General features: G+C 50.9%; 1 protein-coding gene across 7 annotated transcripts in view; it reads left to right on the top strand.

The window, feature by feature from the left end:
- Window positions 1–4,981: 4,981 nt before the first annotated feature.
- The window catches only part of ZBTB16 (zinc finger and BTB domain containing 16), a 194,182-nt gene continuing 174,984 nt past the window's right edge, over window positions 4,982–24,179 (top strand). For 2 of the 7 annotated variants that reach the window (XM_081240188.1, XM_081240182.1), the window contains exons 1-2: window positions 6,320–6,569; window positions 9,616–10,973. In XM_081240188.1, coding sequence (XP_081096314.1) covers window positions 9,706–10,973 — 1,268 coding nt within the window. In that variant the 5' untranslated portion in view covers window positions 6,320–6,569; window positions 9,616–9,705. The other 5 variants (XM_081240187.1, XM_081240186.1, XM_081240184.1 and 2 more) reach the window with 5 other exon arrangements.

Raw genomic sequence — 24,179 nt, 5'->3', positions numbered from 1 at the left:
GAGGGAGCCTGAGTCAAAGCGTCTGGCCCAGAGCCCATAGCCACCTTCACCCACAGGGCATCCCCCAGTCTCCCACCCACTCAGCCCTAATGGGAAAAAGGCAGTGAGCTTTCCTCAAGGGAGAACTCCAAGGCAGTCTCTCATTTTATCTTAAAAATTCATACAAATTTTGAACTCCACTCCACAGGATACCAACGTTTGTTTTGCTGTAATAATTTTAACATAATTGGCTTAGATTACCTGTCACTGAGTAAAATCATTTCATCTTGTGGCTTGTGTACCCCCGACATACCACTTTTATTTGAAGAGTAACTTCTCCAGAAATTCCACTTCTGAGAGCATGGGACTGGAAGTTCAGTTTTCACTTATTTTATCCCTTCTCTTTTCTCTTTGTCAGGATAAAGGAAAGATTCTGCTTTAAGGACTCTGAGACTAGCCATATGTGAATATACAACACAGTAACCATGGATGAAGCTTATATTAGATAAACACACTAGTTTTCAGATACTTCTCTCGAGTCAGGTGAGATATATACAGAATGGTGCAACTCGGACATGAGTTGTATTTCCGGACGGTGGTGCTTCTGGGGATACCTTCAAGGAGCGTGACCCTCACCCTGCAGCCCCTTCCAGGTTGTGTACATAACTGCTTCCTGTTGTAAAACAGCTGCCCTGGATTCAAATCTGCAACATTAAACACCTCACAAGTTAAACAGTTGGCTATTTACACAGCATAAGAAAATTTTACATACTTCCCTTCTTTCTGGCCTCCCCACAAAGAAATACCAAAGTGTTAACCCCGCCCCCCCCCCTTGGTTTCTGATGAGGACTTGGGGGTTAATCTTCGGCGTGGTGCCTGGGGATTTCACTGTGGGACTCCTGTCACTTGCAATGGGAGTCACACTGCTTCATTTCATGCACACTCTATGCACCCCTCGACAGCCACAAGATTTGAATTTTGAAACTGAGGCCGTCTTTCTCAGAAAAAATCAGATTGCAGGAAAACACCCAAACGCCTCGGTGTTGGTCTGGGGCCTGTGTGTTTCTGCTTGTGTATATCTGAAAGGGAGAAAATGTCTTTCTCTTGAGTGCAAATGCCCCCTTCACAGACAACAGCATTAAAACATTATGCCCAACAGCTGACAGCCATGGTTGCTGTGTCTCACCCCAAAGCTTTGTTAGGAACCCCACGAAACCTGGCACACGGTTCGTGACACCAAGTGAAACACTGTGCTTCTCCATAATAACCTCAGCCCTGCCGCCTGTCATTAAGGGACCTCTCTTATTAAGCATCTCTTTTTTAAATGGCTACCATCATCTGGTCCCAGTGTACATTAATTCCCATTATAATTATAAACACACTTCCCCATAACATCCGTTGCAGATTTCACCCATATTGCCTACCCCCTCAGGGGATCTTTGCACTAACAACAACTCAGGTTTGCTATTTGAGTTGACAACATTAGGTCCCAATACCATTTGCAAGATGTTGGGGAGAGAAAGAAAGAAGAAAAAAGCTTTCTCTTTCTCAATCACAAAGATCTTGGGGTCACAGTGACCCAAGGCCCCTGGGGCTAAAAGAAATAACCCCTCATCTTCTCCCTTTGAAAAGTCACTCTCTGCCTTACAGAGGAGAAGGGCATACTTAGTACCTGGAAGAGATGCCCAGGCGTAAACATCACTAACCAGGTGTCCACGGGGGAAAAGGATTGCAATTATAATCCAAGAAGCCATATTTTTATTTGGTTTTCTGGGCTTCAACTAACCAGAACCCACACATCACCTGTTTATTTCCCCTTCTGTTGTTTGGAGGCGGCATGAAAGGAAGTGACATGGAAGAATTTAGTTAAAAAAAAAAAAGACAAACCTAAGAAAACTATCAACATATGTACTGAGGGCAAATTTGACTCTGCTTAGGTTTTTTTTTTCTGGCCGAGCCTCGTGGTTTGCAGGATCTTAGTTCCCTCACCAGGGATCCAGGGATGGATTCCAGGCCCCCTGCAGTGGAAGCATGGAGTCCTAACCACTGGACTGCCAGGGAATTCCTGACTCTGCTTAGTTTTTTACATCATCTGTATCTACCTAGAAGATATCTCAGTGATGACCTTGCAACATTATAAGATACTTTGACTCCAAAAATGGACACAATAGGCTTGCTATGTCTTCTCCCCAAGTCACCAGTGGGGTAAAGGTCTGAGAGTACATGTGACAACCTGGTGCATCTTCTGGTGGCAACCTGGAGTTCTCCATTGTGGAGGAGGCTACTTTTTTCCATTCAGGGGCTTCATTGCCTGCATCCCTCCCTCTAAATGCTTCATTCTTTCTCCATCACAAGGTTTTGAGAAATGCACAGTAGCTTCTTCTCCCCCAAAGGTAGGAGTCCTTGATTTTATTTATCATGATAGGAAAGTTTACCTTTCAATTTTAAAACTATTTTCCAACTAAGGAGCTGGAACAAAATGATTTGTAACATTTTCCTAACCCTCAAGCAGAATACTCAAAACAGCACAATCACCTTCTTCCTGGGCACCTACTTAATTGGAGTTTTACTGTAATTCAAAACTCCCTCCTCAACTTTTGCCTGAGGTTTTTTTTTTTTTTTTTTTTTTTTTTTTAGGCCACGCCACACGGCTTGCAGTTTCCCCGACCAGGGAGCAAACATGCCCCCCCCCCAAACACCGCAGTGGAAGTATGGAGTCCTAACCACTGGGCAGCCAGGGGACTCCCTTGCCTGAGATTTTTGAGGTGGAAAGAAAGTGCAGAGATCCGGGTATCTAAGTCTGCTTACCTGGTGGCCTGATTCAATGGAGAACTGTTTGGTTCCCAGCTTGGCTGGCTGCTACAGAGACTTTGGCCTCTGTAGAGTAAGAGGAGAAGGGAAATTAAAAGCCCTTGTTTCCTTTTCTCCATCCCACTGGAGGCTGTATAATCTAGAAGTTAAGATCATTGAGTTTTGCAGTTGGAATGGTCTGATTTAAAGTCTCAGCTCTGATATTTAATAGCTCTATAGTCTTGGGTAAGGTACTTAACCTCTTTGAGCCCCAGGTTTCCCATCCACAGAAATGGGGGAAAGATGTACCTGCATTATGAGGGTTATGAGGATTAAATAAAACAATATAGGTAATGTGTTAAGATTCACAGTCAGTGCTCAGAATGAGGTATTATCCCCACTGTCTCTTTCCTGTAAGATCGCTTTAGACCTGCCATACCCTCCTCTTCCACAACCTGGGTACTGAAGGGCTGCTTCCAGCTGGAGGTATATGAGTAAAGGAGGAGATGAGGGAATAAGATTTAGCAATGGAATTCCACCCAAAGGTCAACTCATCTCTCCTTCTGTCTCCAAGATGACCTCTCTGTAAGACTGAAATCCTATTTTTAGGATCTGTCAAAACGAATGTCCCACCTTCTCTTACCACACCCTTCAGGAAACAAAGTAAAAAACAAAACCCCAAACCCCAAAAAATCTACTACAAATATATAAACATGAGAGAGCGAGCATTTTTCTGTTGTAATCTTCCATCCTGTGGGTTTAAGTGCTGCCCTATGAAATCCCTGAACTGTGGATTCTCATCAGCCTTCCGGGGGCCCAAGGACATAGCTTTTGGTGGGGGAGCTGCCGCCGCCTTATCTGGGCCCAATAAACCTTATCAAACTGCTGTGCAGCCAGCCTTCAGCGCTAAGTGGAAATGCATGGAGCTCCATGCTGGCACTCAGCCCATAGCCTTGCCTGCCTTCCTCCTATTTGTTACCTTCTCCACCTCTTAAATTCGGGCATTAATCTCTCTTTAACACTTACGAACAAGGGCTGGGCTTTGTAATGGGCTGAGTTTATGAAGCAAGGGAGATTTTCACATAGCGTGAATATGGCGTGGAGGTGGAGGGGGGCAGTCCAGGGCCATGGAGGGATGGTTCTTTCTTTCCCATTGTTTCCAGAGAGTCTCCCTTTCTCTGATTTGAGGATTAATAGGAGATTAGATCAGGGGTTAATTGTGTGCTTTTGCTACTGCACTCAGGAGGGGCCGGTAGGTGGATGTGGGCAGCGAAGCAGCAACCTTTAGCAGGTACCATCTAGGCAGAAGCGCAACAGTTTAACGATTCTTTCTTCTTTTCATTTCCCTGGTGAGGCTCTAGGACTGTCTTCTCTCCTTATATCTCTCTCCTCTTGCTCTCCTTGCAGACCAGTCCTTTCTTTTTTTAAAATTGAAGTATAGTTGATTTACAATATTGTATTAGTTTCAGGTGTACAGCGAAGTGATTCAGTTATACATATATGTATATTTAGATTTTTCCTATTATGGGTTATTACAAGATATTGACTGTAATCCCCTCCGCTACACAGTAAGTCCTTGCTGTTTATCAGATCAGTTCTTTCTTCTTTTTTATTTATTATTATTATTTTTTGTATTTGGCTGCGCCGCACTGCCCGTGGGATCTTAGTTCCCTGACCAGGGATCAAACCTGCATCTCCTGCATTGGAAGCGCAGAGTCTTAACCGCTCAACTACCAGACCAGTTCTTTCTTAACTTTCTTTAAATTCCTTTCCTCTTACAGACTGTAGACCTTAGCTAGAAAAATAGTCCTTTCATAGATTGCACTTTATTGTTAATCTAATACCCAGGGACTGGGTGTTCCCAGGCACCTGTTAGACGTTGCTGTATTCTCTTCTATCAGAGGATAACTAACTCCCTTCCTTCACTTTCAAGTGGCTTCTCACGGGTCTTCCTCTCTCCCATAACTCCTGCAGGTCTGAGCACTTTCCCTGCGAGCAGGAGACGGGCGATGTTTGCTGGGATGGAATCGCCTGTCTTTGGGACGAACCCCATTAGCAGCTCTTGTGAAACGTATCAGTTCTCATGTAAACTCCAGCCAACTGGCCTTGTGAGGCTGGAAGTGGCTTTTTGCCTCTAGTTGGCTTCTGCCACCTTCCATGACCCTTCAGTTCTTGGGGCCTGACTCTTGGTCTGGGGCAAGTGCCAGAGGCGCACAGCGGGATGCGATCATACGTGAGTCTTGCGGGAAACTTCTGAACCACCCCGCGTGTCAGGGACTGACGGAGGGGACTCAGGACTCAGTGCCTGAAGACCCACCCGGGTTGCTAAGACTGTACGACCTCCAGGGCTGACTGTCCGGAGACCCAGGGAGGGCGCTTTCCACCAAACCTTGACTGCCCTTAGCCGGCAGTCAAGGTTTGTGTCCAGAAGAGCGTTTCCCACCTCTTGTCTCCTACCTTTGCCAAGCTCCAGGGAAAGGGCAGAGAAGGGGCACTCTCCGCAGCCCGCGGAAGGGCACATTGCTTCTGCTTGCTCTACCCTGGGCTTACTGACCTCAACTCCACCCTCTTAAGTGGAGCGGCCGGCCGAGAGGAGGCACTTGGGGGGCCTGAAGCTTTTTCAAGCTTTCACTCGCCCTCTGAAGACTTTGCCCTGAACTGACTGACCGCAGTTCTCGGGAACTGTTTCCAGCCAGGTTCCGGGAGGGGGGGCGGGGGGGTGTGTGCGAAGCCCAGGAAATGCTCAAGACTGAGAGGGAGAAAAGTTTCCCTCGGGACTCGACCTTGGCCTCCAGGGGTCGTGACAGCTAAAATGGGGAGTCTCCCCTCGACCATAGATCCCCGCACACCCGCTGGCACCGGGTTCACCCGGGCCCGCGAACTCTGCACTTGGAGGCTAATCTGGATGCTCAGAAGGCCCGGAGTCACAAAAGGCCTGGGCTTGGGGCCCGGGAAAGCGACCTTTTACAACCGATGTCGGGGTACAGGGGATGCCGTCCGGAGCCCGGAGAAAAAGTTAAAGGAGAGATGACACGCACTGAATGGGGCAAACATTGGAGCCGGAGACCAAACTCCGCGTCTGGAGCAGCAGGGGAAAAGAAAACCCGTTTCCAGTGGAAATTAAAAAAACTGGGGTTGCAGGTGGGGGCTGCTCCTCGCCCCTCGCCTCCACTGCCCCCACTAAGGGTTCCGAGTCCCTGGCACTCCTCTCCACGAGCTCCTTCTTTCCTCTCGGCTTGGCCGGTGAGCGGCGGCCGCCAGCGCCCCAGCAGCAGCTAGATGTCAGGCGAAGCCTGGAGCGCGACGCGCGGTGAAGAGAGGGGAGAAAAGGGGAGGGAAGGGAAGCGGAGGGAAGCGGAGGGAAGCGGAGGGAAGGGGAGGGGAGGGGAGGGGTGGGGCGGGGAGCGCGCGCCGGCTCGGCCAGTGCGGGGGGTGGGCGGGCTGAGCCCGGGGACAGCGCGGGAGGGGTGGGGAGGGAGGAGGGAAGGGGGGCAGCTGTGGGCAGGGAGCCGGGCTCGGCCGCCAGCACTAAAGATGGAGAGGCGCCGGGGCCTCGTAGGGGAGGGGGCTCGGCGTTGACGTGGGACGCGGCGGAGGCGCCGCAGCCGGTGGTGATTTGCTAACCTCGCAGCACAGAGGAGTGGAGGGCGATGAGAGCGGGTACTGCGAACTGCCGGGCGATGCCGCCGCTGCCGCCGTGATACCGAGAGCAACAGTTCCCCAGCAACACCCCCCCCGACACAGGCACACCCCCCCCAAGAGGCACGCACACCCACCCCACGGCGCCCGGCTCGGCAGTGGTGAGTGGGGGGCCTGGGAGGGGCCCACCGCCCAGCGATAGCAGCGCGCCGGGGCGCCCCGGGGCTGGAGAGGTCTGAGGGGCGCGCTCGCTTCGGCCACTCGGCCGCTGGGCTTGTGCCTTATTTTATTCGGCTTGTTCCCTTCCTGCTGCCGCAGCCGTCGCCAGCGGCGGTTGGGGGTCGGCTAGAAGGGGGAGCCCCGGCTGTCAGCTTGGGCGCAGCTGCCTGCCCAGCCCTTCCGCTCCAGGGCACGGTCGGGGTGAGAGGTGGGAGGCAGAGCGGTCTGCGGGGCCTGAGGGCGCAAGCAGAGGGTTGGGAATCAGGAGGCTTTGTACCACCAGGGGCCGGTGGAGGAGCCGGCAGCCGGTGGGTGCTCATATGTATGCCGACCGGTGCGCGGGCGCGAGATAGGGCTGTGGTTTATTTGTGTGTTTATTCGCCCATCGGCTGGGAAGCTAGAATCGGAGGATCCGAGGAGTGGATCTGGGTGCCAGGGGAGCAGGACTGGGAGTCACTTGGGTTTTGTTTCTCTTTGAAAAACCTGGTGGGCTCTTTTTTCTTGATTGGACTTAATCCCCCCGGTTTTGGAGGGAGGGGCTCCGTGGCGGAGCGCTGGAGTGTCTCCAGCGCTCCGGGCCCTCCTCGGCTCTCGGCTGGACCGGCCGTGGCGCCGGAGCTCGCTGTGCGCTCCCGGCCGCGCTCGGTGGGTGCTCGACTCTGCACCTGATGCGTTCGGGATGCCTTTCCCACCCCGGCGCGCCGGCAGCTCGCTCGCACAGTCCCTGGAACACGCGCTCGAAATGCGCACTATCTCGCCGGCCCGCGGACCCACTGGAACGCACAGAGGCGCTCGGCACCGACTCGCTCGCCTGCTCCCCGGGACGCTAGCAACGTGCCTGGGCCGGGCGCGCCGGCTGCTGGCGCCACCAGCTTGAGGCCGGGGACCTTGCCCGTCGCTCTCTGGGGTCATGGCCCAGGGTCGGAGAGGGAGGGCCCGCGGATCCCTTCTCGCTTTTCCTCCCACAACTCGCTGTCGGGCTTTTGTGCTTCCACTTCTCCGCGAGGCGGGTCCACCTTCTCGCCGCTCTCGCCCAGGCGTCCGGCCCGCCCGGACTCTTGCCTTTCGTCCGGGTCTCTTTCGCTTTCCCTCTTCCCTAGCCCGGCTCCCTTTCTCTTTGCCGTCTGGCTTCCCCGGAAAAGTTGCTTCCCCAAGTTTGCTGAAGTCGTCTCCAAGCCTCCGTGGGGACGGCTGGGAACGGGGCGCGGGGTGGGGGGCAGTGTGAGAGCGCGATCGATCGCCGGAGCTCGAGCGGGTTAGCGCCGGCTTTCTCCCGCGCCGCGGGGCTGGGCGCTGCAGTCAGCGCCAGCCGGATCGCGGGCGCCGAGCCGCGGGTGGCGGGGACGGCTGACCAGGGCACCCTGATTTCCTTCAGGACCCACGGAGCTTGTTTTGGGGGAGATATTCGGGTAGCCCAGCTTACATTCTTCCGATTGCTCCCTCCTAGTTCTCTGAAACCACGAAGTCTGTGGGGAAGCGCATGGTGGCAAGGCGCGGGTGAATGGTCACCGCTCCCACCCCTTGCCCCACCCCCACCCCATGGCCTCAGTTCCCACCCCAGGGTGGGAGCAAAAGTGTCCTGATTAGTCGTCCTATTAACCCTTTCCGAGTAAGATTTGTGGCTCTGGAGCCAATAGGGTTCCTTTCGGGGGCGGAGGCCAGCAGTGTTCCAAGAGTGAGCAAAAGCCCTTGCTCTGCGTTGTTCCCAGTTCATTTCACTGCAATATTGGCCACAGCTAGGCAGAGGCTGGGAGGGACCTGGGCCTGTGACGTCTTTCTGACACTCTTTAGACAGGTCTGTGAGTCTCAGAGCCCTGTTACCGATCCCAAACAGCGCCTTGGGAGAGTCCTTTGTCTCCAGCCCTGTTTTCCCTTCATATTCAATGTAACTCACATCATAGATGCTGGTGCCAATATCACTTCTCGCACCTCCAAGCCATTAACAGTATCACTTACTGCTCCGGGTTACAGGACTTGCCCACTCTTGGGCGCCTGTGGGGTACACTTGGAGTTCATGTTCCCAGCATGTGCACTCCTGGCTTTAGGGCTGCATGTTTCCTAGGACCTCTCTATAGGTCCTTCATGACCTAGCCTACATATTACAGATCCTCCTGACTACTGGGCACTTGTGGGCAGGGGATAAGTGTGCCATATTATATAAGTGTGCACATGTATTAACTCTCTCTCCCCTTCTGGCTGGTACATGCACACACAGTCGAGATTTTGGATTACACACACAATCACTCTGAGGTGCCCATGGGCAGTGGGCAGAAGTGAGCCAAGCTAGTACATGGGTCATGTGTGTGTCTTTCTCTTAGTGCCTAAGGAGGTGGTCAGGGCATGGGTTCATTAATCCTGTGCAGCTCTGAGAAGAGTAGAAGGACAGAGGTCCAGGAAGGCATTGGCTGAGGGTGAGGAGGTGGGCTGGAGGAGGAGAACCTTGCCCTTAGATTTCTGTGGGCTGCGACTCTAGGCTGCTAGCCCCAGCTAGGCTGGGTTTTGCTCCTGGGGCTACCACTGGTGAGGCAGGATTTAGAAAAACTTTGTTTCCAAGATGAGGTTTGCTGCACAGGGTGTTGAGAGTGAAACTGAGTGCTTACACTGACTAGAGGAAGGGGTTAAATTCTTATTCTTTTAAATTAAGTGCTGGGCAACTTCTCATAATCAGTGTTGGCTTTGCATGGGAGCCCCCCACCCTCAGACTTAAAGAAAGCCCAAGACTCACAAGACTCTATTGTAATTTTCATTTTACTTCATCTAACAGATGTCGTAGAGCAGTGAGTTAGGCATGTGCTGTAGCAGACCCTTCTCTTGACTCTCATCATCCCTGGGCCTGGAAGCCACTTCCCCTCCATTAAAATCTCCAAGACTGTCTTGCTGCAGGTTTGGGGGAGGTGCTAGTGTTTGAATTCTTACTTTTCGGGACACTAACTGATCTTCCTTTTGTCCTTGCATCTCTTTTGCCTCTTTCCCCCTCTTCCCCTTTAGCCCTGTCCACTGGCCCAGGAAACCCAGCCTGCCCTGCCACGCAGAGCCAGGAAGGAAAGAGAGCCTCATGCCTAAGCCTCGGGGAGCACCATGGATCTGACAAAGATGGGCATGATCCAGCTGCAGAACCCCAGCCACCCCACGGGGCTCCTTTGCAAGGCCAACCAGATGCGGCTGGCCGGGACGCTGTGCGATGTGGTCATCATGGTGGACAGCCAGGAGTTCCACGCCCACCGGACTGTGCTGGCCTGCACCAGCAAGATGTTTGAGATCCTCTTCCACCGCAATAGCCAGCACTATACTCTGGACTTCCTCTCTCCAAAGACCTTCCAGCAGATTCTGGAGTATGCATACACGGCCACGCTGCAGGCCAAGGCGGAGGACCTGGATGACCTGCTCTACGCAGCTGAGATCCTGGAGATTGAGTACCTGGAGGAGCAGTGCCTGAAGATCCTGGAGACCATCCAGGCCTCAGACGACAATGACACGGAGGCAACCATGGCGGACGGTGGGGCCGAGGAGGAAGAGGACCGGAAGGCTCGGTACCTCAAGAACATCTTCATCTCGAAGCATTCCAGCGAGGAGAGTGGCTACGCCAGCGTAGCTGCTCAGAGCCTCCCTGGGCCCATGGTGGACCAGAGCCCTTCCGTCTCCACCTCGTTTGGCCTTTCCGCCATGAGCCCCACCAAGGCGGCAGTGGACAGTTTGATGACCATAGGACAGTCTCTCTTGCAGGGGGCTCTTCAGCTGCCTGCCAGGCCTGAGGAGCCGACTCTGGCTGGGGTTGGGCGGCACCCTGCGGTGGCCGAGGTGAAGCCGGAGATGATGCAGGTGGATGAGGTGCCCGGCCAGGACAGCCCTGGGGCAGCCGAGTCTAGCGTCTCAGCCGGGTTGGGGGACAAGGTTGAGGAAAGGGGCAAGGAGGGCCCCGGGACCCCAACTCGGAGCAGCGTCATCACCAGCGCTAGAGAGCTGCACTACGGACGTGAGGAGAGCGCCGAGCAGCTGCCACCTCTGACCGAGGTTGGCCAGGGTCCCCCAGGCCGACCGGAGCCCCCCGCGCCCCCCGCTGAGAAACACCTGGGCATCTATTCCGTGCTGCCCAACCACAAGGCCGATGCCGTGTTGAGCATGCCGTCTTCGGTGACCTCGGGCCTCCATGTGCAGCCCACCCTGGCCGTCTCCATGGACTTCAGCACCTACGGGGGTCTGCTGCCCCAGGGCTTCATCCAGAGGGAGCTGTTCAGCAAGCTGGGGGAGCTGGCGGTGGGCATGAAGGCAGAGAGCCGCACTGTCGGGGAACAGTGCAGCGTCTGCGGGGTGGAGCTTCCTGACAACGAGGCCGTGGAGCAGCACAGGTAGGCCCCTCTGTACCCATCCCCCTGACCCTGAATTTCTGGCCTTGACCCTGCCTTCATACGCAGCCATTCCCGAGGCCTGGGGCCTGGCTCCTCTGTTGTCTTTGCTATTTGCGAAAAAACAACTTGTAGGGGGACACTTTTCAGGTGTGGCGAGGGGACCTCAGTCTTTCCTAAGCACTGGGGAACTTACACGCCCAGTTTCTTTTTTAAAAAATATGATTTTATTTTATTGGTTTGTTTTTTTGGGGGGCACGCTGTGCAGCCTAGAGAAATGGAAATAAAAACAAAAATAAACAAATGGGACCTAATGAAACTTAAAAGCTTTCGCACAGCAAAGGAAACCATAAGCAGCTTGCAGGATCTTACTTCCCCGACCAGGGACTGAACCCCACGCCCTCAGCAGTGAAAGTGCAGAGTCCTAGCCACTGGACTGCCAGGGCATTCCCTGTGCTGTTTCCTCTCTTTTTTGCCTTTGGGCTCCCATTTTGCTTTTCCTGCTGTTGGGTCTGTTGTCCTTTGCCTGGGGTGACTCATCAAGTGGAGGGAGGGAGAAGTGGGGTGAGGAGGAAGGGCCCATGGCCTGGATCTGGCCACGTAGCCAGGTTTCAGGTACCTGAGCTCCCATGTGGTGGTTCCTGCCAAGGCAGCTCTGGAGGATGGGAGGGGCTGGAGGCTGCTTAGATCACAAGAGCAGCTGCAGGTTCCAAACGTCATTCCTGGTGAACATTCATCACCAGGAACATTGCTTCCTCTCCCTTCTCATTCTCTGTCCCTGTAAACACATTTCGAGGGAGTTGATTTAAATTCAAGGGGGAAGGATGGGTAGGAGACACATTGTTTTGCAGCATGCAGCCTTATTCTTAACCCTCCCTTCTCACATTGAATTAAATACCACTTTGGGCCAGCATTGGCTTCCCTCTGGCTTCTGTTTCTTTCTCTGTGAAATAGCTTTCATGACATGCCTGGTTCAAGTGCTTTTCATGGAGTCACGTTTTTGTTACAGCAGTTTTTCCAGGTGGATGACGTTCTTACATAGGAAGGTACTAAGACCTTTTCCCAGGGTCATATAGACACTGAGGCAGAGTTGGATTCAGATTCAGGTCTTAACCCTCTTGGCTGCCTCTTGGAGTCATCAGTCCCGAAGAGGATCGTATCTACAGAACAGAGGGTTTTGAAAATTGCTTATCAGAAGCGGAGTAAGCACAGAGGGAACCTGTAGTGAGTTTGGTGTTCATCTGCATCTGTCATAAGGATATACCCATCACATTACCCTGGGTTCCTGGGTCGGGCGAATGGTGTCAAGAAGTCCAGTTTCTCTTGCCATCTGTGATAACATTTCCCTGCACACCCTCTTGCCTGCTGTTTTCCTGATCTTGGGTGGATTCTTCACTTTTGCCCTCTTCTACCCTCCCCCCATTCTTCTGTTGGCCATTCAGGAGGGAGTGTGAAGGAGAGGGGTTGGGGGCATGGAGGTGGAGGCATTTGGCGGTCATCTGATTACTCCAAGCTGAGCTGGAACCTGCTCCAACACCGCTTCATGGGGGGGCTCTGAGACTTACCTTGTGGAAAGTACTGCTGAGCTAAACATAGCCGATCCTTTTCCGGTCGGGTACGAAAAGTAACCGCCACTAAGGTGTGTCTTCGTGATGCTTGTACTGCTCAGAAATAGACCGAGGTTGTGTTTGTTTTTGCTCAAACTTTCCTAAAGAGGAAACCCTCTCCCCAAACTTGACCAGATAGATGATCATCTTCTCCGGATGTGAATTATTTCAGTTATGTGCTATGAGAAATGGGGTACAGTGGAAAGTAATTAAAAATATTTATTTATTTGTGTATTTATTTGGCTGTGCTGGGTCTTAGTTGCGGCATGCGGGATCTTTAGTTGCAGCATGCGAACTCTTAGTTGTGGCATGTGGGATCTAGTTCCCTGACCAGGGGCTGAACCCAGGCCCCCTGCATTGGGAGCGTGGAGTCTTAGCCACTGGACCACCAGGGAAGTCCCAGGAAAGTAATTTTTTAAATTGAGGTATAATTGACATGTAACAGCTTCAGGTATACAATGTAATGATTTGATATTTGTATATTTTATGAAATGATCACTATGATAAGACGACTTAGTTAAAATCCATCACCGTACATAGGAATTTTTTTTCCTTGAGCACTTTTTTAAGATCTGCTCTCTTAGCAACTTTCATATATGTACTTCAGTATTGTTAACTGTAGTCATCATGTTGTGTGTTATATCCCCAGGGCTTATTTATTTTATAACTGGAAATTTGTACCTTTTGATTACCTTCACCCATTTCTCCCAGCCCCTGTTCCTTGGAAAGCAGGGTTTTTTTCTGGCTTCTTGTTGGGTCTTGCTTGCTTCTTTTTACCTGAGAGGGCTGCAAAAGCTATTACTCTCCCAGGGGTTCCAAGTTCCCATTCTGTGGGACCCTTGTTCCTCTGGGGAGAGGTGGAGGGCTGGCTGTGGTCTACCCCGTCAGAGCATGGGTGGCAGAACTAGCCATATAGAGCAGGGAGGGCTTGGCAACGTTATGTAGCCTTCTTTAGCCTCTTTAAAAGGCAGGTGGTCTGTAGGGTGGGATGCTGAATTAACGAAGTAACATCCAGAAATCCCTGGAGCTGTGACTGGCACTTAGTAACCAGGAGGGTGAGGAAGAGACCCTGAGACTTTCATCTCGCCTGGGTCTCATCTCTGCATCACCCCACCTGGCTCTGTGTTCTAGTGTGTAGTGTCCACAGCACTGCCATCGATGGGTTGAGTTGGCTGTGAGGCAGTGCTGAGGATATCCCCGTCCTTGTGAGCTTGTGATGGCAAGCCGCCAGTCCTGGCGTCCTTGGCATCACGCTGTGGGCTGCTGACATGGAGACTGTGCTTTTGACTGAGGGTGGAAAGTAGGCTGCTGCAGCCCAAGAAGCTGGAGCCTGGGGCTGTGCCCTGGATGGAGAGCTGTGAGGTCTCAGGAAGTCAAGGGTGGAGAGAATGTTCCCGTGTGCACTCCGCCCTCGCTCTGACGGGCAGCCCCTGGCTCCTGATCGGGTGTGCTTTTTTGGGGGAGACTTTTCCTCTCTCCCTGTCTCTCAGACCTCCAGGATTAAGGTCTGAGAGACAAGCAGAGACTTCCCGATTTCCTACTGCTCTCTGTTCCTTCCCCCACATCACAAGTCCCAGCGTAGCACACACACAAAAAACAAGACAGAGCCATCGGAGTGGGAGATCTGATGTCAGGAGGCTGTGGAATTGGCTGTGAATATGACAGTGATGAACATGTTGAAATAACAGGCTACAGGATTTATTTTACTTTGTTGTTAAGCCAGTAGGCTGGTAGGTAAAGGTTAGGTACTTGCTAGTTATTGTTGTCTTTCTTCTTGGTGTGGGGGGAGAAGGGCATGGAGAGGAAGGCAGGGGAGAGTGTTAGGAAAGGATGCAGGAAGGAGGGTTTGATTCCACAACAAACCATCAGTAGCTTTCCTCACGACTTGGTCCCAAGCTGGTGAGAGGGGAGCCTGCTGGCCCAACAGACAGTTTGAATGAAACTTTATAAAGTTGTGGTCCCTGCAGTGCATGGTGAGATGTAAAAGCAACGTCACATGTAGCCATGGATTGATGGAAAGCCCACAGAGATGCTCTCTGGGTAAATCACACAGGGCTTACCTGCCTAAAGGATCCAGAAGGCAGTCAGAACAATCAGAAGTCCTGCTAGATGAGCAGATCTATCCAGGCAGATGCAGGAGTAAGTGCTGGACCCTAAAACCATCCCAGCGGGCCTATGTTACAGAGGGTAGTGTCTGAGGGAGGGAGGGTCACATCAGGAAGATTGGACTCTCCTTCCCTAGACTCAGTCTCTGTTCTGTCTCTCTCTCCCTGAAAGGCTGGGCCTGTTCTGCATGGAGCCTTGTCTGGATCTGATCTAGGGACCAGCTCTACCAGGCCAGGTGCACCTTCTCCTTAGAGTTATATACATGTGATAAGATCACGGGGATCTGTGGTTGACTTAAGTGTCAACACAGCCCTCATGGTCCTCAGTCTCCCCAGGCTCATATAGCTTGGTCTTAATATGTTTCTGAATTTAGTGCTGCAGAATCAGAGTGGGATCTGCTTTCCCAGGAGCCTCTGGATCTTTTACAGACAAGCCCTTGGATCAGCTACAGTGTGTATCCTGCACACACACAGTAGGAACTCTTGCCTGGTTCTTGCAGGGATGCTCAGGAACCACGTGGGTGGGCTCAGCCTGGCTCCCCCACTCAGGTGTGCAGCCCTTCTCAGAGGCTTCCCAGGGCCAGCCCTAGGGTGCATGAGCCTCATTGCTGAGATGTCAGGGTTCTGCCTGGCCCTTTGCCTTGACCTCTTTCAGGTGGCCAGCTGCTCGGTTTTCAGTGGTTGACCATGTAGAGGATCAATAGCCGTTGACCTTGGCTTAGGCCACTCGGGGAATTTAGAAGCTACCCTGAACTCTTGGTCCTCTCTCATCATTCTGCCAGCTTTAGGCACCTCTGAGGTCAAATGAGATTCTATTTGGAAAAGAGTATGCAGTGGGATAATGATAGCAACAGCAGGAATATTAATAATGCCTCTTATTGGTGGTTCTACTTTTTCCTTTGCAAAGCAGCTTTCATGACTTTATCTCTCTTAACCTCACAGCCTCCCCTCAGGGGATGCAGGTCCCTCATTCCATATCTGTGTTGATGTAGTCTGAAAAGCTCTGAAAGCTAAAAGGCTTTGTGTAAGTTTGCAGCAAACTCATTTAGTAGCAAAACCTGATCTGAACTGATGTGAGGCTATATTTATCCTGCCTATTTTGAATATTCATATGTTTTGCCGCAAAAATATTAATGTGTTTGATTAGAGTGCTTCCCTGGACTCCTCTGGGACTGGTGAACATTACAGTCCCCATAGTTCCTTTCTAAAATCTGAACAGTTTGGATTTCTGAAGCCCCCAAGGGTTTTGGGTAAGGGATTGTCACCGTTATCAGCCCCAACTTACAGATGAGGAAAATGAGCTTTGAGTGAGTGACATGCCCAAGGTCACATAGCTATAAATGGCTAGAGCCAGGAGCTCGGCTTGCCTTCTAATTCACAGTCCTGGGTGCTCCGCCATATAAGGCCATATAAGCACATGGCATTGCTCTTCTGGGTCAGATCCATCTGACCTAGTCTTTGGGTGCCAACACCATCCCTAAGATACCACCGTTGGAGGCTACAGCTCTGTTCCTTGACGTCAATCCTAAAGGTCAGGTGGAGCCCAACTTCTCTTAATAGCTATTTATGGCTGCTCTGTCATTCACAGATTTGCCCAAATCCTTTCTGAAACCATTTCTATTTCCAGGAAGTATCCTTTTGGGGCATGATGAATGACTTAAGTTTATAAGCTCGTGGGCTTCTGGAAATCTAGTCTGTTGGAGAGGTCACTGGTTGTGAAGAGAAGAAGATGGCTTTGTGATGGTGTGTCCTGCCATTTTGGAGGTGGGGCCTCTACACTCAGCTCTGTATTTTTTGTTTTTCAGCTCTGTCACTGTTGTCGGTCTCTTTTTCATCGTGAGCTTATTCAACTTCTTCGTTTGTAAAACCAGGCACTTGGATGAGCTATTTCTGGATCGTTGAACTCTGAAAAAAGTTCTCCTTTCGCCCCTTCTGCACTCACTTACATCTTCATGAAGCCCTTTTGGTTAATTGGATTTTGCTCTGGTTTGGCAGTCAGCCACCTAAAATAGGGGGTCAGTTTGATTTGATTTTGTCTGCTCTGACTTGGTTTTTTAATACTTTAACCTGCTTAGGGTTACTGACTCGTCTGGGATCTAGACCGAACTCTTGGAAATTTTGAAGATGAGGTCTTTTATTTTCTTTCTAATGGAATAAAGTTGCCTGCTCTTTCATCTCGGTGAGAAGTCGCATTTTAATTTGCTGTCACTATTGGTTAGAGCTGCTAATTGCTGGAAGGAAAGGGGAAGAAAGCTTTAGTTCAGCAATACTTTTCCCTCCTGCTTGTTCTAGGAAAACTATTTGTGACTCGTTAAAATAGTGATTATCCTAAACTGTGAAAATCAAAACTCCATTCACAACTCTGATTTCTTGCTAATTCAGGGGAAAAACATTTCCTGTTATTTTAATTTTTAAAAATTAATGATTTTAAAACAAGTCCAACTGAAGGCCCACGTGTGAGACATAAAAGTCTTGCTAAATGAATACAGGCATGCCTCAATTTGCCCACTGGAGGGTTCTGGAATTTTCCACGTTAAGTAAAGGTGTTCTTAGTCAAGTTCTGTTTTGGTGGCTTTAGGTGAAAAGCCTGACTCGGTGGTAGTTATTTTGTTAGAAAGGAAAATTTATCATGGCATCCCCTCTCCCCCACCTCCAACCCCATGTTTTTCCCATAGTAAATGGGCATTTTGAGCAAATTAGACTATCTGGGTCAGAATCCCGATTTCACCACTTACCAGCGGTGTGACTATGGTTACATGACTTAAACTTTCTGTGCCTGTTTGCTCCGTCTATAAAATGGGAATAATAACAGTACCTACTCACTGGGTTGTTACAGGAATTAATCAGTAAATATTTGTCGCGTGCAAGGAAGGATGGCAGAAAGTCAATGTTTGCTGTTGTATTTTTGCTGCCACTGTTGGTGTGAAGCTGGCAGCGCAGGGTAAAATTTGTGTTCGTGTTGGTTCAGGTCCTGCTTTCCCCCAGAGCTGTCAGTTTATCCAGCACCTAAGAACCGCTGCCTCTGGCTCCGTGTGTTTAGAGCTGATTCACAGTGAGCACCTGCATTTTCCCCCAAAAGCTGATCTTTTGTAGCACGGTGGCCAGGGTACTCTTTGTCCCATTGACCTGAAGCCTGATGAGTCATTCTAGCCCTCATTTAAATTTAGCTAGGCAGCACTCCATGGTCATCAGTTCCAAATGCCGAGGTGGCTCACTGATGCAGTGTCCTATTGCCTGTGCACGTGGTCAGGCCAGCAAATCACCGTGGTCGGGGCAGAGACGGAGGAGAGTACAAACACCTTCTCGCCCAGAGAAGTCTGAGCTTGTGGATGCGGCGTGTTCCAGAACCCCTGTCCTTTCCCACCCCACAGTGCAGGATGCTTCTGAGGGAGGATTCAGCAAACGTCGCTTTGAGTGCTTGATATGTGTCAGGTTCTGTGCTAAGTGCATTCATAGTCAGAATCTTCTCAAACCCTCCAGCTGCCCTGTAGGGTGGATATTCGTTTCCCATTCCCTGATGGGCAGAGGGAAGCCCGAGAGGTTAATGGACTGGTCCCTGGTAAGTCGGTGAAGGGTGGCACCAGGGTTTGTGCCCAGGTCTTCTGGCTTCATGTTCATGGTTCTTTCCATAATGTCCTGCTTGGATTTTCAGCCCCTGATGGAGTCAAAGGGAAGGAGGGACACAGGAAGGACCAACTCATGTTCCCTGCAGCTGCTGACCAGGAGGCTCATCGCTTGGCCAGTTCTGGCCTCCTGGCTTCCTCCGGTGGCTTGAAAGGAGGGAGGGAGAGTGCAGCTTACCTCGAAGGGTTTGTGTCTTTGGGGGCTGGGGCCACATGGGTCCATCATCTCTTACAGACATACAGAGAGACAGACCAGCTTCCAGTGATAGAGGCCTTTTATGCTGACTCCAAAAACAGAAAAAGGGAGAGAAAAAAAAAAAACCATTTACAAAAATAAAAATTCCATGCCGTTAATTTCATGCCAGCATAATCAGAAATTCCCCTTTCTACTGTTTCCCCTTAAAAGCCCCCGTGTCCTTATTATGCTGGCTCAGTCTGGAAAAACTCTGGTTGGGTTTTGACTACATGAGGCTTATCTCTGCAGCTGCAAAGAGGGGATCCGGTACTTTATCATCAGCACGGAAACTTCGGCTAAGAACTCGCAGAAACCTGCTTCATTCCATATTCCTAGCTCACTTTCGGTTCTTGTCCTCAAGACCTGATTTTCTTGAGCAGGAAAAGATTGTGTTCAGCTTTGCAGCAGGAAGAATCCAGGTTAGGTAAGAGAAAGAACTTCCTGAAACAGTGGGGCCTTACTGGCGAAATTATTAGAAGATGTAGTCACAGAAATTTTGGTGGGCAGAGGAGTGTGTGCCAGTTGGAAGTGGTGTTTAGAGGTCTCCCCTCTTCAGGGCCCTCTAGATCCCCCCAGGTGATAAGTAAGGACATATACACCAGGCATGCTAAGAATGAGACCCACACCATCACCCCTGTCTTTGCAGGGGGCAAGGTGTATAGGGCAGAGGCACGAAGACCCATCTCAGGTAGACTTGGGTTTGAATGCTAACGCCTCACTGTGAATTTGGGCAGATGGCTTCACCTGTCTGAACCGTCAGGCTCCTTTTCAGTGAAGTGAGGTTAGCGCCTTACCTCTCAATGTGATTCAACCATGTTAAATGAGGTACCATGTAACATAGAGCACACAGCAGGGACTCACATGTGAGGCCGCCTCCCTTGCTTCCCGCTTCTCTTGTGACCTGGCCTGACAAGGGAACCTCTCACTCCAAGCCCCAAGCCACCCTCGCCTGGCATCGGTCTCTAAGTGGATTAGGGGAACGTTGTAATCTTAATGCCATTAGGCCTGCTGGCACAACTCTCCTTGCCATAGTGAGAAGCAGATGTGGCCGACCGTAATGGCCTTCGGTGATCCATCAGGCCCGGAGCGCTGGGGGAGAAACATCATGAGTGTTAATTTGGGGGAGTCTTTTATGGTAGCTGGGGGAAGAGTGGAGGGATTGTTTGAAATGTATTTATTTAGGCCGTTCAGCAGGTTAGATGCTGCCGGGGGTCTACCGTAGCTAAAGCCCCCTCCTCCCCCCGCCCTCCTCTTTAAAGAAGGCCCCTTCCCAGCCCTGAAGCCCAGGCCTGATTACTTCCAGAGTTGGAGAGACAACTTAGCAGGCTCTTGTTTCTTGCCGATGTCCCTTATTAGTAGCACCTGGCATCATAACCCACTAATGGGAACCAGCGCTCTCCTCCTGCGTGGCCAGTGACAAGTAGCCCTGTCAGCCGGAGCTCGCCATGCGAGGAAGTTCCTATTAGCTTTATGGTCAGGAGAACTTGTCCTGTTCAGGAAATGAATGCTGCCGCTAAAGGTCCGCGGCCCTGACCCTGGCAGCATAACCTGTGCGGGCCGGGGAGACCCCGCTCAGGATGCTTGGGATTTCAGCCTCTCTCTGGTTCTTGTCATATGTAAAGAGGGAATCACTGTGGTATGTTGCAGCCTTGAACTTTTGATTTATTCACCGAGAACGACTTAACCATTTCCATGCCTGGACGGCTGTGTGGTGACGGAGCTGAGGGTGTGTGCCTAGGTGCCTGGGGCAGAGGACGGAGCCCCTCATGCTGGCCGGGGTCGTCTGTGGGATTCAGGGGAGGATACTTTGCTCGCTTTTGCCTTCCCGGAGTGTCTGGATGTCGTGAGGGAGGTTGTTGCCTGCAGAACGGTGGGAAGCTGGGAGGCGTCGCGTCTGCAGTGGAACCTGGGTTTGAATTTATCCTCTGCCTGTTTGGAGCTCCGCGGTAGAAACCTACCCACCTGCTTCCTCATTGCGAGGAAGTCAATTCCATCCGTGCTGCCATGATGTTGTTCATAGGACGGTGCACACGGGACACCCAGGGCCGTGCACGTGGCATGGTCTCAGGGCACAGTGTTGGAAAGGATGTGCGTTTCCTTTATTCTCATCATAAAATGGTTTTTTAAATGGAAAAGAATGGCAGAGCACATTTTTTCCTTTTCGCCCATCAAGACCATTTTCCCCCTCATCACAGCCTAGAATCTTTACGGAAAGACTACTTACTTAGGTGGCTGCTTCTTCTGTATTTTTCAGCCCGTGAGTAATGTTTCTAAATGTGATTTTCATGGAAAATAGCAGCGTTTGACCTCATTCTTGAGGGGGACTTTGGCCTGACTTTTTGAGAAGAGACGTTTGTGTGTTGTCTGGCAAAAGGATGCATCACTTTTGCTGCTGTTGCTGCCGCTGCCTGTTTTAAAGGCCCCTGGTGACAAAGGAGTGAACTACACTGAGTGTCGCCAAGAAAGGGTAGGCCTGTACGGGGTGGGCTTGGACAGGACACCTCCTGAAGGAACTTCAAAACAAAGCTGTCCCTCTGTCTCTGGCATTTATGGCATCGTTGACAGTAGTTCAAGGAGAAATAAAAATAAGTTCCTACCGACTACGGGGATGGGGGCAAAGAGTAAAGGAGAGACGTGGTCAGCGGTGGCGGCAGCTGGACCTGGAGTCTTGGGGAATGGGACCCTGGCTCATCGCTGGGCACATACACACCCTCAGGAGGTACTTCTCGCCCGCTCAGCCCTCTCTGCATCCTTTCAAATAAACAGCAGCTCCTGCCCCTCTGCGAGCAGGTGAAAGCTGCTTTGAGGGCGTTCACAGAGTAGGGATTGGCTGCACAAGTGAAATCGTGACAGTTGTCCCCTCGATGCTCTGCTAAATTAAGGATCCGCTAACATTTCTGAGTCTACCTCCCTATATACCCCACCCCCGTCCCCTTGGCAGAAGGGATAAAGACGGCACCTAAAAACAATGTGAAGCCGCTGCTAAATCGAGTGACTCTAAAAACATTTTTCTTTCCTTGAAGTTGAACGTGGAAAACCAGGGCTGGACTCGCAAGCACTGCAGACCCGTTTAGGGCCCAGTGCTGGCCCCTTCCTCAATTCCTAGCACAATGGTTTTCATTGCCACCGCTCCCCCTCCCTCCCCCCTTCATAATTATCCACTATTTTACTTTTTGTGTCCTGACAGCTACAGAGTGGGTTTTGTTTTTTGAGCTGAGTAGCTGCTAAATATTCCCCAGCAGCCAGATTCAATGGCTCGAGGGGGGGGGATAGGCCAAACCTTGGCATCCCCTGTTGCAAAAGTGAAAAATATTTCTGTTTGCAGTTAATTTTAGTGGCAAGCAGATCATGTTAACTGGATGTAATTGCTTCCAGATATGGCGGAGGGTTTTGTGTGTTGAGATGAAGGGTCTGGTAAGTGCTTACTTCCTGTGTAAATTAGCCTATTCCATTCAGGCTTTCATTCTGGCCAGCCCTGGATTCTGTCATTCTCCCATTTTCCCCCTCCCCAGCCCGCAGCCTGGTGTGAGAAGCAGCTTGCTCCGTCCGCCCCGTCCGAGTGCAATTCTTTTGTCACTTGGAGCCACTCGCCTCTTGGTGCTTGATGTGAATTTGCCCTTAAAATAATGAGAAGGATTTGAAAAGATGCCACCTGGACCCACTTCTTGCTGGGCAGAGGCAGGTCTGTAGAGTCCAGGGGCAGCACGTATCTCCTGGTCATGTGGATGGGGTCTCAGAACCCAGAACTCCTGGTTTTCCTTGGATTTTTTCCCCTGCTGCTCTCTGACCCCTACTCCCACCTTGGAGAATACCTTTTTCTCCCTTTCTGAACAAAGCACATTCCAGTGGGTCTGAATCCCAGAAAAATGAAACGGCTGTTGCAAGGAGGAGAAGCTTGTGGCCACAGAGAGTTCTATTGGTCAGATACGAAGCCACCACTCTTGCAGAGCAGGTTGGACCAACGCACACACCTGCCTCTTCCTGCAGAAAGGGAGAGGCAAATCCACCCAGGGAATCTTCTCCAGGTTCCTGTGGGTTTCCAGGGTTGGAACCGAGGAAAAGTGTTCAGATCCGAGTTCTCCTAAATTCCGAGTTTGTTCTGTGGCCAGTCCCCCATTCTTAGTGCTATTTGCATAAGAGATTGCTGTTTATCTTCCTATATCAACTCCACTGATAACCCCTGTGGTCTGTTTAACAATCTATGAGGAGTAGATTACTTGATAAATGCCAGTTTTTCCAATATGCAAAGATAAACTGTTGGGGTCAGGGTGAGGGGTGGTATTCGGAAGGAGAGACCAGGTGGGGGGCCAGGACCCTCTTTCAGATTGGGGTGGAGATGTGTGAAGGTACCTGATGGCAGAAAACAGGTATCTTGTAAAACACAGCAGCTGCATGTATCACACAGTTTTTCAGCTTCCTGCCCTCCCCTACTTTTCTCCCCCTTTGTGTGGACACGCAGCCTCTGCGAACATTTCGCTGAGTGGGCTGTCCACGCCTGTGTTCATACAAGGGGGAAAAGGGTGTAGGCAATCTTTGCCTCTTCAGTTCCTGCTGTTTTCTCCCTTAATCCTCTCCCACTCCCACAGGTTGTTGGCCGATAAGTAATGTGTGCTTACAAAAAATATGTAAATCTGAAATCTTAAATGGGTGGACTTTTCCCACCTGCCCTGAATTTGCTTCTTTAAGCAGAGCGCCGGGTTCCGGAAGAAGCTAGGTGAAAAGAAAACTTCTGACCCCATCACCTAGTCAATAAGCTGTCTGAGAATCAAACAAAAGAGTTTGGACTGGCTGCTAAAGCTAGGAACCCAACTGATAGCTTTGTTTTGATGTCCTTGTAATGTTTGCAGATCACGGAGGGTGCTCTTTAGAGCAGGGGGTATCTACCAAGACAGACTTACTGGGAAGTTGAAACAGTGAGCCCAAAGTCCGGGAGATGCTAAAGATACTGAAATACAGCCCGGGAATTGGGGTGGGGATGACGGTTCCTCACGTGAGGGAAGAGGCTCTCTGGGATGTTACGGCGGTTTCCAGGGACGGTGTGCAGTGATGGAAGAGCGCAGGCTTCAGAGTGAGGCATCCTGGATGAAAATCCAGGCCCCAGAATTTACTAACTGCATACCTTGAACAAGTTACTTGGCCTTTCTGAGCCCTCATTTCCTTGTTCCGTAAAAAAATACGTGGCTAATACCTTTTAGGTGGTTATGTGAATAAAATATGTATAAAGAGGGAATTCCCTGGTGGTGCAGTGGTTGCCACTGGACGCTCTCACTGCTGTGGGCCCGGGTTCGATCCCTGGTCAGGGAACTAAGATCTCACAAGCCATGAGGTGCGGCCAAAAAAAAAAAAATTATAAAGTGCATAACACAGTGAAGGTACTTTGCAAACGGGCACTACTGAGCTTCCGAACCTGCTCTTTTGGCTCAGGGGAGCAACTATGAAAGGAACCAGTGAAATCTTTTGTTTTGGGCACTGCTAAACTGAGGATAGTACTGACCCTGTGCTAGCAGCCAGCAGGTGAAATAATAGGTGAATAAGTTGAGTGCATTGTGAATATAAAGGTCTCCATTTGTGAAGTGCTACTGCCGTTCTAAAGAAGCCTTCGTATCTAATGAGTGATCACTTAATCCTGTGATGGGGCC

Source organism: Mesoplodon bidens (assembly GCF_964165515.1).
Source record: "Mesoplodon bidens genome assembly, chromosome: 7".
Taxonomy (NCBI): domain Eukaryota; kingdom Metazoa; phylum Chordata; class Mammalia; order Artiodactyla; family Ziphiidae; genus Mesoplodon; species Mesoplodon bidens.
This window is presented reverse-complemented; position numbering and strand designations above follow the sequence as displayed.